General features: G+C 42.8%; 1 protein-coding gene across 20 annotated transcripts in view; it reads right to left on the reverse strand.

Annotated features, from left to right (window-relative positions):
- Nucleotides 1-18,711, reverse strand: part of cadpsa (Ca2+-dependent activator protein for secretion a) — a 123,823-nt gene extending 105,112 nt beyond the window's left edge. For 19 of the 20 annotated variants that reach the window (XM_078947499.1, XM_023955081.2, XM_023955078.2 and 16 more), the window contains exons 1-2: nucleotides 18,038-18,530; nucleotides 1,440-1,553 (exon numbers count right to left, since the gene is read on the reverse strand). In XM_078947499.1, coding sequence (XP_078803625.1) covers nucleotides 1,440-1,553; nucleotides 18,038-18,382 — 459 coding nt within the window. In that variant the 5' untranslated portion in view covers nucleotides 18,383-18,530. Of the gene's footprint in view, nucleotides 1-1,439; nucleotides 1,554-18,037 lie in introns of all 20 variants that reach the window. The other variant, XM_078947500.1, reaches the window with a different exon arrangement.
- Between the last annotated feature and the right edge of the window lie 280 nt (nucleotides 18,712-18,991).

Consider the following 18,991-nt stretch of genomic DNA (forward strand, 5'->3'; position numbering starts at 1 on the left):
ATGTAATCTCCATAATGAGCAGGAAACTGTTGCTGTGAAAAGGAAAACTCCCTCTAACTGGAGTTGAGGGCAGCGGGCATCCTGCTGTGAGCAGTCGTGGTCAGAAAGTTGTCTTAGATTTAAGTAACAATCTTATTACACATTGGGGAAAAAAGGCTGAGATTAGAAGCTCAAACAAGAAAAAAATCTTGTCGTCCACAAACATAATGATGATGCTCGCTGTAAACAAAAAAAATGTTGGAAAAAGTTCTCGCAAGACGTACTGCTAGTTAAAAATGTAGTTCTCCAAATGTAAAAAGGAAGATCATTTTTTACTAAAATTTTCTTTATTGTTTACATTTTTCAGATCTTACAAGCCGGTATGCAAGGCAGAAGAACAAAAGCATCATGATCAGGTTAATTTTATTTTAAAAAAATTTAATCAAGCGTGTAATGTGGGATTACTTGCTAGATTATACATTGTTTTTTAAGTATAATTTCCAATATTTGACCAATAATTCATCTTTCAAAAATATTTGGCAAAATTATCAAATATAAGTGTTTCTATAAACTAAGAGTGAGGAAATAACAAAAAGTTAACTTTTATGTTTAATGTGGTGCATACGAACAGAAGACATCAGCTACATTTTGCGGATTTTAGTTTACAGTCTTTTACTTCCCCTTTCGGCTTTTCCCATCAGGGGTCGCCACAGCGAAACAACCTCTCTTTTGATGATGAGTCGCATAGTTAACTTGGCTATGTTTTACGCCGGATGCCCTTCCTGACGCAACCCTCTCAATTTATCCGGGCTTGGGACCGGCACAGAGGCAGAGAAGGGAATAGGGAGCAGCCCGGATTCGAATCCCGGTTTCACGGACGGAAGGCGCCGCAAACCAGCAGGAGCTAAACTGGCTCCCGGATTTTAGTATACAGTTTAAATTATAATAATCCTATGGAGGCTGGTAAAAATGACTTCAGTTCACTTTCAATGTGTGACTTTGTTCTGATCCCCCCCATAAAAGACAAAAATATTAAACTTTAACTCCAAGTTTTTTCTTTTCTTATAAAGTTATAAAAACCTCAAGTATGAATTCAGAAAATCTAAAAGTGAGTCTTAACCAGCAAAAACCTCTGCTGTGATTCCAGATGAACAGCAACATCTTTAATCAGGAAATAACTGTGTAATCCAAGTAAAATCTGCTTCCTCACTAAAAGGGAATCTTTGAGCAGAAGGAAACCCAGGAGGGAAACATGGAGCTTCAGGGTCGATCAGGAAACAGAACAAGAACGTGTTTTAATTGGGTGGATGGATGCTTTTATCCAAATCTTACAGGTTGTGGTCCTAACGAATAGAACACAACCTGTAGACCGGATAGATCTGCTATCCGATTGCCCCATAATTCCAGAAACATCAGACACAACTACCGGCAATCCATGTGAAAGGTAAAGATCAGCTCACCTCATAATAGCTCTGGACAGCATTGATGAAGGCCTCGTCAGCCACAATCTGAGTATCTCCGCTGAGGAAGGCCTGAAAACGGTCCTTTATAGTCTGCAGCTGAAGTTTACTGATCTGAGGAGAGAAGAACAGGGTGTCAAGCACAGCTCCAACAGAAAACGTATTTAGAAATGAAAGAGTGTGAGCTCAACAACAGCGGCTGAGATGCTAACATTCATGAAGCACTTTCCTCAATCGCAGAAAACACACAGGTTCGATTCCCAGGAGGATTTTTTTAATCGTTTTAACATTTTATTGGCCTCCTTGAATGGTGGTGGAAGGTGCTCTGATAATGAATACATGAAATTAAAAAAAGGAAATGCACATAAGATGTTTGCATGGAAACATATTCTGGAGGAAGAGGGAATATCCGTAGTATGAGTTAGTTAGTTAGTATGATATGATGATTCAATGCACCTGTTCATGTCTAACCTGAGTGACATCAGAATATCAAGGTGTACATAAGCATGGTCAGCATTTATCTGCATGTATGTCATTTTTCCTAAAGATCAAAAATATTTGATCTTAAGTAGAATTTTTGCAGAATCAAAATTTAAAAGGAAGAATACAAAAAGCAGTTTACAGGTTATTGTTTACGGCCCATCAACATAATCCAAGGGGAACACCAAAATCCCAACACTCATGAAAACTGGCTGACCTGGGATCAATGAAACCACGGATGTTTCTCTAAACCATTTATATGATGACCAGCACAGAAACAGGTCTGCATGAAACAGTTCATTATGGTTGGTTTGATATCGAACAACACCCAAAAATGTGAATACAGAGACAAGATCTAAAAAAAGATATTTAAGAGATGAAGAGCATAAGTCATCTCTAATGTCTTTGGAGGTTCAGCAACCTCATTAACCAAATCATTAACCTCTAGGTGGGGGCAGGGTAGGCTTTGAGCCCAACATTTATGACTGAGAGCATAAAAAAGAGATTCTACAGCTTTGTTTATGTCATGTCCTCCAAACGTGGTAGAAGCTTTGCTCCACGCATTTATTGCTTGGAGAGAAAACTGTCTACATTCAGAGGCTTCAGCCCTCATGACACAAAGAACAGATGTAGAAAACTGACAGATTATCTGTTTTAGATGCTACTCTGTAGTCCTGCAGCTCACACATGATAAAAGCAGTCAGACTGCAGTCATTTAATCCATAACCACCATGTCCGACAGGAGTGAACATCTCATCTGACTTTCAGTGGAAGAAAAGCAGAAACTCAGATTCTGCAAACACACAGACCCCAACCAAAAACGACAGCTTAAAGGTTTAGAGTAAAAGCCCCAGTTAGAGAAAAGCGCTCGAACACGGAAATCCTGACATCAACGTGCTAACAGTGACATAACTTTAGACATTCTGTAATCCCAGATTACCGTGCAGAGTAGCAACAAAGGATTGAGAAAGTGCTCATCTGGGGAAGATCTGCTGCTGACACACACGCACACACACACACAACCTCACATCAACATCAAAAGCGTATGTGATGTCAGCCTTAAATGAGTGACTAGTCAGGAGGCAATGCAAGAGTTCAAGAGATAAGACAGGAAAAATGTATGGAGATAACCTGCTGCAGATAATGAACCATCCAAGATTATTAAGAGATTAGCAAGAACTTTCTTAATTTACAAAATTTACATACAGAAATAACTACAGTATTGGTATTAGTTTTGTGCTTAAGTCCACATGGCTTTCACTGAACCAGCAGCTAATCTCTGTGTATTTGAATGTTTTATCTTAGTTTTGCAATACAACGAAACAAACTAAAAAGAACACTCTTTTCTTAGATTTGAAAACAACATGACCTCTCTCTTTTATATTTTAGGTCTCCCGTTCTTGAGCCCATCATCTTTAGACTCTGGTGTGATGCTCATCATTCTTCCTTTATCGTAGTTTCTTTACAAAAACATTGTTTTTGCATAATTTTCTGTTCTGAAATTGATCACAAACGGTGGTCATCTTAAATCTAACGTCAAAGAATAAATATATTTTGAAATCAAGTTGCAGGTCAGGCATGAGAGGACAGGGGTAAATCTCAGTTTTTAGTGCTGACGTTTACGACATCAAAACATCTGAAACATAGTTTTTGGAAACCTTTGAGACCAAAGATGAGCTTAATAACCAACTGTGAAGCACGGTGGTGGAGAAATGATGGTGGACTTTTTATAGACCCAGACTGACCAATGATATTTATGTGTTCCATAAATAATCTGCAAAAAAAATCATGCAAAATTGCACTCAAAGAAATCTGCGAGTCCACGAAAAGGGAACCGCGTAATAGCAAAGGACTGCTGTATTGAAATTAGTTTGTTATGTTGAAATCCAAAAAAAAACATGACCTTTGCCCAGACGCGGGCAAATTACAGCTAGATAGATTCGTGCGGTCCATGAATCTATTTAACCTGGCCCACCAGACTGGAATAAATTATTTTGATAATCCCTGTTAATCTTTTATTTTCCCTGTAATTCTAATGTCTCCCCATAGACGGTGCACTACAAATCAATTAATCCTTGTTTAGGTGCAGAAAGTTATTCGGGATTCATGTGGTGTTGGAAGATTTTTGCTTTTTCTGACGTTGAAAGTATTCTGAGCTGGACAGGCATTTTTCCGATCATTCCAAAAGCACATGAACCACATTTCTTTAAGTTTGCGTTTTTCCCTGAAGGAAATCAACCCATTGGTGCAATTGGCATTAAAAAGAAAAAAAAAGTCAAAGTTTTGAAATAAAAAAACTCCAAAATGTTCCGTTTATATATATTAATTTTCAATTAAAATTAAAGCATGTTTTGTACAAATTCTTTTATTATTATTATTATTATTCTTTCGTTCTTTTATTTCTTTATCTTATTAGGTCAATTACCAAAACACTCCATGCATCTGCTCCTGGTCTGGCCCTTTTGTCAAATTTTAGAACCCTTTGTGGCCCACAAGTCATAAGGTTAGTCCATCTCTGCCTTAGCCTATCATAATGGTTACATGGTTAAACTGGGTCAGAACAGCACATAACTCCTCCCCCAGCTGGTGAAAGACGAGGACTTCACAAGTTCAGAACCGCTGAAGTTCTGCTGAATGAAGAATATTTTTTGGGGGGGGGGGGGGGGGGGTCAAAGGTGTTTGAAATGAGTCACGGGCCCGCCGTGCTCTCAGCTCTACCTCTGTAGGCTGCGATAACAAGCTCCACGTTAGAGTTTAAATAAAGGACTGACTCATCCAGCATAATTACACTCCCCTTGTGCACTTCCAGTGCACATGTGCGAAGGGCACACACCTGCATGCTGCATATTCATGTGTGCGTCCTCTCAGGTGCGTGCACGCACAATCGCTGCAGGCCCACTGACGGGGCTTTCATCACTACCAGCAGCCTACATGCTGTTCTCATGAATTATGCAGACACCATTGAGCCGCAACACATGCAAACATTTACACACAACAACGCACAATCACAACTCAATAAGAGCCTTTGAAGGCAGAAACCAAACAGCTCTGATCCTTTCGACTACGCCACGGCAACGTTCTGAGGACGGCCGACGATGAGAGGCAGCAAGCATGCAGATGAAACAATCCACGTCTTCCTCTGATGATGATGATGATGATGATAATGATGATGATGGAGCAGCAGGTTCAGTAGAACCAGGGTGTCCTGGAGTCACTGATGAATGCTGCATAGGAAGCAACTTGATGAAGATTTCCCCTTCAAACTAAATTCCAAGGAACATCTTTAACTCTTGGAGGAACCTGGAAGGAAATCCAGCGCACATTTTACTGCTAGCGGCTTTCCTAACGATAGGTTTTGTTTCCCTAACAAAAAAGAAGTCCTCCATGTTTGCTGAGCTGATCTTGTGCATCCTTAACTTAGTTCAATGAGGATAAAAGCATGACACAGCCATGTGTCCAAAAGGAAGTTTTTTTTCAGTCAATAACACCAAGATGATAAATCTATCATCAGTAATAACAAGGAGCATCTCTCAGGGGCTAAAGAAGCCTGTTGGATTCAATTCAATTCTAAAACAAGTTAAAAATCACTGACAGGATATTTCAGAAGTTGCTATCACTAATGACCAACATTCTTCAGTGTAGGTGGCTGTAGCTGTTCTTCTGAAGGGGTCAGTGGTAACAGCAGATCTGAACAGGCCTCTGTCTGAAGACACTGTTTCTGAGATACAAGTTTATGAAACGAATGCTCAAGGTGTTTTACTCATTCTGTATCATAAATGTTTCTACGTCTTGAAAAGGGCTATTTTTCTCATCTTTTTTGAACTCACAAAATGATGCTTTTATAAGACTGAGAACAGTGAGGAAACCTAAACACGTCAAACATGCGCATGTGTGCCGAAAAACAAAGTTCCTCTGTAAACAGTTGACAGAAGCTACTGTCATCCTGGATTTCTATGATTTTTTTGTTTTGTTTTTTTATACCTTTGTCATACCTTCATGCACAGTTTTTTTTTTTCCAAAAATCTTTTGGGTTTGTTTTTTTCCCATAAAAGTTACAGATTTTTCATTTCTTGCAGCTCATTTAGCACTCAGATTCCCAAGATACATGGAAGTGGAAGTGAAGCTTTCAAAGTATGGATCTGTTTCTAATCTCACTCCAAGTAAATCCAGGCTTCAGGGCAGCATTGGGCCATTTCTCTGGATATACAACATAGGTTCACAACGTAGCAACGTAAACTTTAATCCAACAAACAATTTATTTATTTTTTACCGTTTCCCAGGTTCACCGGGTTTCTATTGTGCCCAAGATTTACTCTCCCAATTTCAGAATTCTTCAGATCCTTTTTATCCCAGAATTTCAGGTACCGGTAATATTTCCCTCCCCAGTAGCTGATGATGCTGTTTTATTATTGCTCCACTGCAGACTCAAATGAACTGCTGTACAAACTTCCCAAATGTTTCCTGTTGAAGCAGTTTTCCAGCCTTTTTTCCTCTGCAGCCCTTCCTCCCCCCGTCCACAGAGCAGTATGGGCCTGAGGAGTCTGGCTCAGATTCACACAGGGGTGGTGGGGGTTCATGTTAGCCTGGAGCTGATCTGATCAGTGGGCTAAGCACATTTCTGGTCTGTAAGGCTATTATGAAAACAATAGATGAAATGGAGGTAAAATAAGACTATGTGTGAAGCTGCAGATCCATTGGAGCCCGTTTGTGGCGCAGAACCCAGCAGACAGATGGCCTGATTGTCTTGCTCACTCATTTCTCACCTGAGGGTTCAATTCCCTGCGGCCTGATTACAAGACAACAGCAACAAGATAATGAGAAGGAACGAAATGATAGAATCTCATTTTCATAAGATCCATTAACAGCCAGTTTGCATTTGATCTCTGCAGCTCAAGAGCATCAAAAATCGAGCTGGCGAGGATTAACAGACCAGAACCAATCCTAACTAACCAGCTATTTCTGTACCCACTGATAAAAAAAAACGTTTTGGGGGTGTTTTTAACGTGTTGTAGGGTTTTTCTCATAGTGGAGGCTTACAAATGCATTTCTCTGTATTTCTTTATTTAAATCATTGTGAAACAGGACCAGACAAAAAATGGTTTAGGAAAGGCTTGTAACAGTGACGTAGATGCTATAATCAGCAGCCCTCAAGCTCCCTGCTTCTCTCCATTCTGATGCATCCACTTGCAGACGGATAGATCCATTAACATTAGGGTTGGGCGATGTCCCCTTAAATTGACCGTTGACGATGTTTGCTGTCAACCATCGGGATGGACGATGATATTGTCGTGGGGGGGGGGGGGTATTTTTAATATTTCAGTCTTATATAATTGCTATTCGTTATTTTACTTTATTACTTTCTTTATTTTATTTCCAAACTAATGACTCATCCGCGATTATCCAGTATAAACTGAGGGAAGTAACAAACAAACTAGAAAAGAAATGGTCCGCTCCCGCACTTAACTAGTCAAGTGGACCGGCGGAGTGCAGACTTACAGCTTTGTGTTTGAGTGGAAAGGGGGGGGGGTGCTTTGTTACATGAGCGGTATGTGGGAGATTTAGAACTGCGATCCGTTCCGCAGCTCTAGGGGGAACGGGCTACCGAACTCAGAACCGGGTCTAAAAGTGTGTGTCTGAGCAGAGGATCGTCATCGTGAGCACACACACAGCGCTTTTGGGCGGTGTAAGCTTCAAAGCAGAAAGGCCGCTCAGTCCTTAGAAATCTTTCAAACAATCACGTGGATTTGTGTTTCGAGTCGTGTCCCGACTAAATAAAGGCTGATGTTATTCCCACATGTTTACATGCAGCCAAGATGCAGATTGCAGCACCACCCAAAGCTAATGTTGTTAGCCCGTGTTAGCATACTGCTAATTCTGGCTTCTTTCCGGCTCCGTTTTTCAACAGAAAAAGCACTGACCACACGGATTAAAATTAAAACAGGCGAACAGGCGCTTCATAATAATCGTAACATTATTAAAAGCACGTTTAGAAGATCGTCTTGTATATTACCGAGCTGACATATCAATGTATAAAGCCGCTCGGCCACATTGTTTTGTATTGAATTGTTACATTCAATAAAGTTTGAGAAAAAAATAGCCGCTCGGCGGAAGTTATATCCTTTTCCGGTTTTTCAAACCCTACTGCGCATGTGCGAATGATTAATTCCGACCGAAAGTGTGAGCCATGTGAACGTTTTTTTATATTCTGAAAACATTTTTCTGGAACCATATACACGGTTGGATTCTAATCCGACCATTGATCCGGTCAAGATATTTTTCACATGTAACCGCGGCTTATGGTGTCGACTCGCAGCGTGGCGGGGGCGTGGCATCACGATGGTGTCTCTCCATCGGGATGTCAGTCACCCATCACGATGGACGATGGTATCGTCCATCGGCACAACCCTAATTAACATCATTGTTTTCCTCATCTGAGGCGGCATCTGTCTCATAACTATACGGCTGGATAATTCCAATATTGCTTACAATTTTCCTGGCACTGGTCAGGGTTGTGAGGGGCTGTAAGCTAGCGGGAGAGTGTGTAAACACACAGATGACAGGAAGTAGGGGAGGGCTTACTCTATGCCAACAGTCCCACCCACAATTCAGAGGCGAATTTCAAATGAATTCCTGCCACTCTGCAGGAACTGTGTCCTAGAAAATGAAAGTTTTTTTATTTTAGCTAAAAATGGTATACCGTAGTTTCCGGACTATAGAGCGCACCTAAGCCACACCCATTACCTTTTTAAAGGATAAACCACCTGTCTATAAGCCGCATGTGCCCACATTGAAACATGGGTTGTAGAATGAGGATGTGTATGTGCTAAAACCGGCGCGCGTGTGTAAGAAAGAGGGGAGAGCACGTGCAGCGGAAAGAGGGGAGAGCGCATGCAGCGCAAGAGGGAGTAAGAGCGCACAGCAGAAGTGTGTTGGGGGTGCACGTTCATGTTTGATATACAGAGTAAAGGAGAACTGTAATAAAAGAATATTTCCCCCAGAAGAACGGGGAATGATTCTTTATTAACCCGCTCTGGAGGCTCTGAGGGTCCGAACGGGGAAGTGAACCCCGAAGGAAGATCCGCCTTCTACGGAGAGGATCTCCCCTGCATTTTCCGACCACAATCAGAAAGAAAAAAAGTAATCACAGGAAAAGTTCAACACATGATATATTTACAAAGAAAGACGGTACACAGAAAGAGTTTTCAAGATTGTAATAATATACATGAGCTTTTCTATCCAAACAGTGCCTGTGACACGGCAGTAACACGGCAGCTAATGGTAGTAACAGAGCTGGTTAAAAAAAACATACCAGTAAAAGTCACTGAGAGAGAGGGGGAAAAAAAAAGTCTCTGAGAGCAGCAGAGCCAAGCGCTGCACAGCATGTTTGCCGGAAGTTTTCTTCCACAACAGAAACACACCGTAACACAGCACTAACAGGGCTGTTTTAAAAACATGAACGTAAAAGTCACTGAGAGCTTTCTTCATCTTCCTCCTGTGCACTGAAACCATGGAAGTCTTCCTCCTCAGTGTCAGATTGGAATAGCGTCAGATATTCTTCGCCACACTCTCTCAGTCTCTCCTTCGTTGTCGCTGTCAGTGTCATTCTCATCCTGAGGTAAATTCTCTCCTGAGCTTGTGCTGTCCTCTCCGTCACGCAGCAGACCGGCTTTTCCAAACCCGTTGGTGATGGTGGATTTTTTCACACTACTTTTAACGATTGCTTTTAACTTGAAAGCTGCGTCATATGCATTTCTTCTTGCATTATCCATGATGAGGGTCTGTTCGTGCTATTCATTCACAAAGCAGGAATTTACATTAAACTTGCGTCTTCCTCGACACAAATACCGTATTCCCCCTGTCTCACTCTCGCCCTTTTTGCTCGAGCGCCCCTAGCGGCCGACAAAAAACAAAAGAAAGAAAAGAAAAAAAAACCATCAATTAGCCGCATCATTGAATAAGGCGCAGGGTTGAGAGCGCGTGACAAAAGTAGCTGCTTATAATCCGGAAATTATGGTACTCATAACTAAAAGACCTCTGGGAACACTTTTACAATAGATCAAAGATGATCAGAGTGGGGTTTTAAAGCTTTATAGAAACAGGAGGCTGACAACAAACCCACAGCAGACCAACATGTCTGGAACTAAATCCTACAGTTTCGACAGCTGCTCATTTGCACAGGAAGCAGCAAGACTCTAACACATCTCTATCAGTGACAGACTGAGCGTGTCTGTGCTATGCTTCAGCTGCAGTTGCAGATCACACAGAGAGGTTTGTCCCTCTCTTTTTACCTAACCACATCACCATGGTAACCTGGTGGGGACCTGTGTCCAGGTCTGCTGCAAAGTCTCCTCCACAGCATGACCTGCAGATAAATATAGATGCTGCTGGTCATTCTGGTCCTCAGAGCACATTCACCCTGGTTTCTTTTCCCAGTTCTCTTCATGATATCCCTGCGGACAGAGGTTTGGCTGCACAAACACACTCAGGTTAACGTGCGTGTGATGCACATGTGCACAGGAGAGGTGGCTTCAGAGACTGTCAGGGTGTAAACTGCTGTTTGCTGAGGATTTCTTAGTGGAGGGTTTTTGTTGTTTGTTTTAAACATGTTTGAGGTTATCTTTCTTGTCTCTTTTTAAAACTGTTGTATAACAGTCTTAAAAACTGCAGACACTGGGCCAATGTTTTAAAAAGAAAAGTAAGGATCATTGCAACAAAACCTTACAAAGCAGCCAAAGAGGAAACAGATTCAACGGTTTGTCTCTTGGTGTTTAACATTTCCATCCATTTATTGCCTAAAGTTCACGTCCAGGGCTCAGCCAAAAGAGATGTCAATGTCCTGATTCTGGACCGTTGTCCTTCCAATTGGACATGACGCTAACACTTTACTAGTGAGGTTTCCACCTCCTCAGATGTCCAACCCACCTCAGATGGCTTGTCTATCTCTATGTGAAGGAGTAGCAGCAGCTCCCCCAGAAAGGCTGACCTTCACCTCTCACTTCTAAAGGAGACCTCAAGCCACCCTGAACGAAGCTCATGTCCTCTGCCTGTACCTGTGGTCTTTACTGCTCATTCATTACCCACAGCTTATGGTCACAGTGAGGGTAGAAACGTGGATCAGTCCATCTCAAGCTCCTTCCTTCCATCTCTTGTAAACAGGTAGCCAGATACTTTGAAAGGATCATCTTTGGAATATTTTCATGTACTCAGTTGAAAAAGGCAAGACGCATAGTAAATCGTAATAAATGCCTCCACCCCCCTTCCTTAACCAGAACCCAACCTACCAGGGTGAATGTGGCCTTAGGCGGCTCCATCATTTTGGCTGAGAACCATGGCCAAGGATCATTTGCAGCCAGAAACCGTGGTAAAAGAATCAGCGCTTTCAATCTATAACAACTAAAACAGAGGGGGGGGTCTGAATAAAGAAGTATGTTTTTAAATCCTCATAAATGGTATAGAGGTAACAGCATTTAAAATGCGCCAGCAGGACTAATGAAAATATGAATTATTTTTATAATAAATTTTCTAAAAGAAGTCATTGCCGCTCAGAAAAAATGTTATCTATTGATCTGGTGTCTTATCTGTTATTAAGGTGTTACTCATACACTTGCGCAAATTAGTCCTCACTGGTCCAACCCGGGTTTTGAAAGTCCAAACCTGGCAACTCCTTCGCAGGAACACCCAGCAAGCACATAGACATAAGAGTCTGGTTACACAGCAGCCAGTGTTAAGCTCTGTACACTGTTATCCCATTGTTGACATCATGGGGGGAGGGGGGGTCTGACTGAGAAAAGGTTAACATCACTGGACAGAAGTTTTATAAATAGTGTGTGTGTGTGTGTGTGTGTGTGTGTGTGTGTGTGTGTGTGTGTGTGTGTGTGTGTGTGTGTGTGCGTGCGTGTGTGTGTGGGGGGGGGGGGGGGCGCAGGATCTGGCAAAGTCTGCAAATCAAGTCCTCTCCAAAAACTCAAAATACTCCATTGACAGAGATTTATTAAGCTAAGGGGGCTGACAACTTTCCTAAAATAAATTCCTGCTTTTACTATACAACCACAACAATTGTGAAAGCATCAAAGCACCTGAAGCAGATATGTCAGGGGGCATGTCAGGGAAGTTTGAAATTGCAAGAGACAGACAGCAAACCTTCTGTTTAAAAAGCAGCAGTAATACAAAGAGGCAAATTCATATATTACTCAAAAAAATAAGAGTGGCATCTTGTTCCGTTATCATTAAGGAATGCGAAGCTTTAAAAGTCAGATATCAGAAGAAAACGCATGCCTTTCATTCAGTCGTGGACTGGAAGGCCACTACCCCCCCCCCCTCCCTCCCTCCTTGCAGTCTCTGATTGGCCAACTCAGCTAACCAGCAGGAAGTATGTCAGGGTTATCTTAAAAAAAACAAGCTGAGGAGTGGCCCTCCACACCTGAAGTTGGACATCCATGCCAAAGTTAGATTGGACTGGTTTCTGTACATTGATTCTATTTATTTTTTGTTCATGGGTAAATGATGGAGCAAGAAGCAGGAGGGCTTCAGCAGCCCCTGATGGATGCTGCCTCAGTCTGAGACAAAGGAGGGAGATTCTTCTGCTCCGATCTGGGTCTGTGATGTCACAGAACCCTCCAGCTCTGAACCAACCAACAACAGACTTCAGGCAGAAACACTTGAATTTCTGAGTTCAGATACAAAAACAGAATCAGCTTTAAGAAAGAAGCATGCTTTCTTTTAATCACACAACAGAGCCACCTACACCCCAGCTGACAGGAGCTGTGCTTCAGCGGTCGCCCAAGCCACAAACATAATCTGAAAGAGAAACCAAACAGTCGAGCTCTTTCTTTGTTGGTAAACAGACCTCCATGCTAAACTGTCCTTTATTTGGTCTGTGAGGTCTGCAGTTTTTCCTGCACAGAAGTCTGATTATGAATTACATGAAGCTGCAGGTGTGAACAACAAACATCACTTCAATTTGCTTTGTGGGGCCACCAGGTACTTCCTCCTTGGTGTGTGAGGGGGGTGGGGGTCACTCAGTCCAGTTCGCATAAACAGTCATGAACTTTAACCTCAAAGGCCTTCCTGTGAAACAGCTGTGTTTCCTGTCATCTAAGTTTGCATCTTGATTAATTTTTTTTTCCTCCTTCATTTAGCATATTTCTAAATCCACTCACATTTTATCCAGAACATTCTGTACTGTTGATTTCACTAAAACACCTGGTTACCCGTTGAAGCGGCTTGGTTATTTATTTACTTTGTTTGTTTTTCACACGTGTTTCTGACAGGAGTTCTCCAGAGGGCCTGAAAGGCATTTAGACAAGAAACGTTAGGATATTGTCTCTCCGCTGACCACATCATCCTTGTCCTTCGAGCAGTTTACCAATTTCCTGTCTCTCAAGAGCCCCCTCATCACTTTTCTCATGAAATCTCATGAAAAGAGGGGGGCTGCAAGCTTCACACCTCCTTTTTAGTAGAACAAATGAGTTTTCTCCTGAGGTGTAGAAGTGGACTCTGCAGGAGAAGAAACTTGAAGCTACTTCAGCTGTTTTTACTTTATGTATCAAATGTCTGAAAATGACTTGTCATAGACCATCTCAGTCAACAAACCTGCACCGGTGCTCTGCCTCACACCCCCAGAGAGCAGAAACCCCCGGAGAATAATGACTATGGCACCACAGCATGGAGAGACCACATGTTGACAAGAGCCGTGGACGTTTTGACTCTCAGATGTTTGAAGGAAACATAGGAACCCTGAAGCTACCACAACACCATCACAGTCATCACAGAGTCCCAGCTGGATTTTCCTGAGCTTGACCCCACACTTTAATAATCAGACCCATACTGCTTTTCAGGAAATTAAGTTCGACCTTTAGAAATCATCAATCTCCATCAAATATGGAAGAACGAGGAATCATTAAAGGGGAAACAACATAACCATAATCCAATGTTAGGCGAACACAGCTCCTTCACGTCACAAGAACTCTGCAGCCCACACAAACACTGAAGACCCTGCAGAGCCACACTCAGTGCTCCACAGTAAATTAAAAAAAACACTACATGGGTTAAAGGCAGGTTCATATACGGCTGGTTTTGTTTTGGGTGAAACACATGGTCCTGTTTTTAAGAGACATTCAGCAGCTCATAAGCAAGAATGTTTCTGGAAAGCTCTGGCTCCAAAGGCTCAGGCACAAATACAGCATTCGTATCTCATGACAGAGAAAAGCAATGGCTGCTTATTCATGAAACTCACAAGTCCACTCAAATATGTTGCTTTATTTTGAAAATTAAGCAGCCTTGCAGGAAAATGGCCTTTAGCCTTCTTTCTCCCTCAGACTACCCCTCTGCTTGATCAAATTTTTGTACATTTACGTGGTTTAGCCTCTCCGGTGCAGCTGAATAAACTACCCAAGTCTTATCTAAAACGCTGCAGCCTAACCTCCTCACTCCTCAAACCCTGCAGTGTGGCTGAACCTAAACAGTCAAATGTCGAACCAACTTAAAGGTCCAGTTCTACCGTTCACTAATTTAAATGAGTATTCCAGCCATATTCCATCTTCGTCAAGTGAACACAATCCGAAGATGATTTCTTTTTACTGTTGCACGTGTTCAGATGTATGACTCATTACTCTGGTCACACAGGCGATCAGCTGTTCCTGCCCACAGACAGAAACCACGGGCAGCACTTGTGAGGGCGGAAGCATGATCATATCTGTGTGCTTAAGAAGATTAAACAGCTTTGTTTCTGTTCTTTAATGAAATAATAAAAACTGGCAGCTGTGGATCCAACTGCATGATTGGTGGTTGAATTCCTGGATCCTCCTTGTCCAAAGGCAGGGCACTGAACTAAATTGTATTAGCTCCTCTTTTGTGTCTGCATAGGTTAATATATGTTTTTGGCAGTTGCATCCAACTGACCACGTAAGAAACTGTCTTTTTTTCTTTCAAGCAAAGTAAACCAAGCAGTTTGGAGCAATATTGCACTGAGGCACCATAGACTTAATTACGGACTCTGCTCCGGGCTCTGGACTCAAACTGAAGACTTAATTATTGCAGGCTGAATGATTCATGAACCCAAACAATAATTTTCCTTTTATTTTGGCAAAGGTTGCAACAATGCCCACCCAGTGGGATCCCTGTGATAGGATTGTGTTCAAGTCAATAATTCTCAAATCCTTGCGGCCAAACCATCAGAAAAATATCCCCCTAAAGCCCTTTTCAGATTACATTTGCAGAGAATCCGGTTAACAGTGGAAGCTGCACTTTATTAGGACTACGACATTCCACTGACATAGTGAACATTATTTATCCATCCAACATGAAAGCCCAGAGTTGCCTGTCCCACCTCCTATGGGAGGATACTGAGGCATTCCCTGGCCAACAGAGTAATAATCTATCCTCAATCTCTCTTCTCAATTGAACACACCCATAATCCCCTACTAGAAAAGGCGTTCAAGTGTCATTCTCTTCAGGTGTCCAAAAAGCCTAATGTGGCTCTATGTTCCCTCTATCAATGATCTTAAGACTTCATAATAACCGTGAACTTAGAAGTGAGGGCAGGAACACAGATCGACCTGTAAACTGAGACCTTTGCCTTCAAACCACCGTCCTCAGAACATCTACGTTTGATAGTTTCAGCATTGTATAGTGTAAATTCAAAAATCGGATACGGGTCACTTTTAAAAGATGATGTAAGCAGGTCATCAAAAAAATCGGATATAGTCAGAAAATTGGATTTGGGCATCAAGACCTGCAGTGTAAATGCAGCCTTATAGACAATTAAAAAAGGCAAAGAGAATTTTTGCATTGAACATTTGCTAAATGACTCACTAAATGGAGTTTGTAACTAAAAAACTGTATTTCTCTGAGCAAACTTCCTACAGGATCGTCCTAAAGCAAATTGAAGTCGATCGCGAAGGATGTGACGGTAGATTGCAGGCCATCAAAGATAAATAAACAAAAAAACTCTGGCTTGCATGTGTAGCTACACACGTTTTTTGAGCTCTACGTACAAAACGCAGGACCAATGAAACTTAAGTGTGTTGTCAGCTAAATCAGGTCAAATTCTGACCAATCAGGGACTCAGATTGAGCAGTGAAAAATTGCTTTGCTTGATCCCAGACATGTCGACAAGCCTGACTATCTATTCATTTGTTTTTCAAAAAAAGATAAACCAAGGGCACCTTCCTGACTTGATGGTAACCGCAATTGCAACAACGCTAACAACGAATCGAACCGTTTCCGTTTCAAGCCCAAATTGCGAGATATTCACCGTTTTTAGCCTCTTCCAACTGTAGATGGTGAAGATGTCCTAGTACAGTGTTTTTCAACCTTTTTTGAGCCACGGCACACTTTAACCTTGACAAAAATCCCGCGGCACACCAGCATCCAAAAAAATAGATAAATTAAAAAAAAGAAAAAGCTTTGTCTGTATTGATCTACAGCCGCTCTGCAATCTCACATGCATTTTTGTGATAAATGTTGCAGAAAAAGCTGGAAGCTGCAGCTGTTTTTTCTAAAAGATGTATTAAAAATTAAGTCAAAAGATTCAAAAACTGTTTGATGTGTGTTCGTTGTTTTAAGACGTTAAGAGGAGAGACTCATTGTGCGCTAAGACAGTCACTTTACTGCATCATGGGAGATGTAGTGCCCGTAATCCGCCGACCGCAGAAAGACCAGCGTCTTTGAGCTTCATTGTTTTGTTCACTTGTTCCAGTCTGACACCAGATTCTGTGGAAAGCTACACCGCTAAAGACGAGCTTTAGCTGGTATTTTTGTTAGAACAGAGAGACTTTTTTGCGCTAAATCGAAACAAGGAAGTGAATACTTTAACCACTTCTGATTGGTCAGACTGATGACATGTGATTAAGCCTTCAAGAATGATTGGTGGAGACAGTTAAAGGGGCGGGACTTTTCCTTACACAGTTATATCTGCAGCTAAATCGCGGTATCCCGTTATTCTTATCAAAATGTCTTTAATAGAATCATATAAACACAAAGAAAAAATAATTTTATGATATTTCATATTCTTAACTTCTCAGTGTTTTATCAGGGCCTGTTTGGCTGAACAAAGAGCTGATTTCCTGGAGATGGTAATTGCTTTTAGATCAGTTAATGAGGGCAATTTCTCACGGCACACTTGACCATCTCCCACGGCACACTAGTGTGCCGCGGCACACTGGTTGAAAAACACTGTCCTAGTAGAAAGAAAATAAAAACAGAAGAAGAAGCCCCTCCCTGCTTGTCCAGTGTGAACACCATGGGATAAATATGCGTTTTCTTTAACGCCTGGTGTGTACATTCTTTTGCCAACAAGAACATGAGGGATGATAACCTGAGCTTCTACAGAAAAGCGTCATCACTCAAGACAACGTGCCTCTAGAAACAAAATAAAAACAGTTTACAGACACAACCATTCAAGCTCCGATGAGTTGAAGTCATTCATCCAGGTTCTAACAACTCTTCATCTCAGCCTCTGCAGGCCTCAGCTTGACCCTGTTAAACCATGACAGTGCAGAAGACAAAGTACAAGCAACCTGCATGAACCCTCTTCTGCAAACCACAAGTGTCTTCTTGTTGATCAGTGAGATCCAAATGTTGCTTCGTCTCTGCTCCAAAAATGAATGAACCCTAGATTTCAAACAAACATAAAATCTGTCCCTCTTCCACTGACTGAAGTCTTCAAAGCTTGAAATCTGTTTTCCCAGTTCGATCTTTGCCAATGACCATCGATGATGACAGGGGGCGGGGCAAACCTGTGTCACAGTTGAAGTTCATAGGAAGTTTAGGTGGAGACGCGAGACCAGTGATGAAGAGCATCATCATGTCCTCACTCGGATTTAAACTCGCGTCACTTTAGCATCAGTTTTCCAGCAACTTTCCCAACAACAACAGCTTTGATAATTAAGTAGCGCGTAAGTGAATGCGCGGGGTTTCCCGGCCTATGTCTTCAGGTGTTTAAGGCTGCGATCACCTGAGCATGCCGCGTGCACGCGCTTGGAACACGGAAATCAGCTGAGGAGGCGGATGAGGCTGAACTAGATTTTCCTGAATGTTCCTCCGCCGCTTGAGCTGAAGCAACAGTTGGTTTTACACTTTAACCACATTAGAGGAGTGGGGGACGGGCGCGCGCTCACCTTCTGCTGCCTCCTGGCCATGTCCGTGGGCTGCTTGGCGTTGAAGGGATAGGCGATGCAGCGCATCACAAACACATACAGCTGGAGCCTCTTCTTCCTCTCCTCTTCCTCCCTCTGCATCTTCTCGAGGTCCTCCTTCTCCTTGTCGCTGCCCGCCGACGGGCTGGGGCTTATGGGGCGGGCGGAGGGGGCCCCGCGGCCGCGAGGTTGCACCCCCGCGCCGCCGCGAACGTCGTTTCCTCGGGCCGGCGGCAACCGCGCAGCCCCGCCGTTCTTTGCCGTCTCTTTGCTCTTCACCTCGAGGACTTCATCCCCTTCCTCCTCGCTGGAAGACGGATCCAACATGCTGCCTGCTGTTTCTTTGGCGATTACACCTGCTGCTCTGGCGGGGGGACAAATGATGATATCGAGCCGCTTCTCGCAGGCAGCCCCCCCGAGGGAGAAATCTCAGGAGCTGCTCACCCGAGGAAGGAAGGAGGAGGCTTCGGTCCCCGCAGGAGCTTAAAATGAGCGACTTCAGTCCGCCAGCTGTTGACCCCTGCTCCGAGGGAGGGAGGGCCTTACCCGCGGGAGGGGGCAGGAAATGGTGCGCGGGGGACAGGGCGCGGCGCTGACCGCTGTTCTGAAACCCGACACCTGTGGACGCATCCACGACCACCTGATGATCCAGCTGAGCTCACTTGCGACCGGAACCCCGCACTGCCGCCTTTCAAAATTAAAGCCCGCCGCCTACCGTCTCAAGGAAGAAAAACGCAAATGATGATGACGAGTGTCTGCGCGTGTTCAGGAGGGCTTTTATTTTGAAAAAAAGTGGCCGTTGACTATTTTCCCAAATTATTACAAAAATTAGCACAAAATGGACACGTCTTATTACATTCAGAACGAATGTTGTTTCCATTAATACAACCCAGATATGACAGATTTTGACCACTGTGTACCACAGAAAATCAACTG

This window comes from Oryzias latipes, chromosome 5 (genome assembly GCF_053564925.1).
Source record: "Oryzias latipes strain Hd-rR chromosome 5, Olatipes_Hd-rR_3.1".
NCBI classification, from domain to species: domain Eukaryota; kingdom Metazoa; phylum Chordata; class Actinopteri; order Beloniformes; family Adrianichthyidae; genus Oryzias; species Oryzias latipes.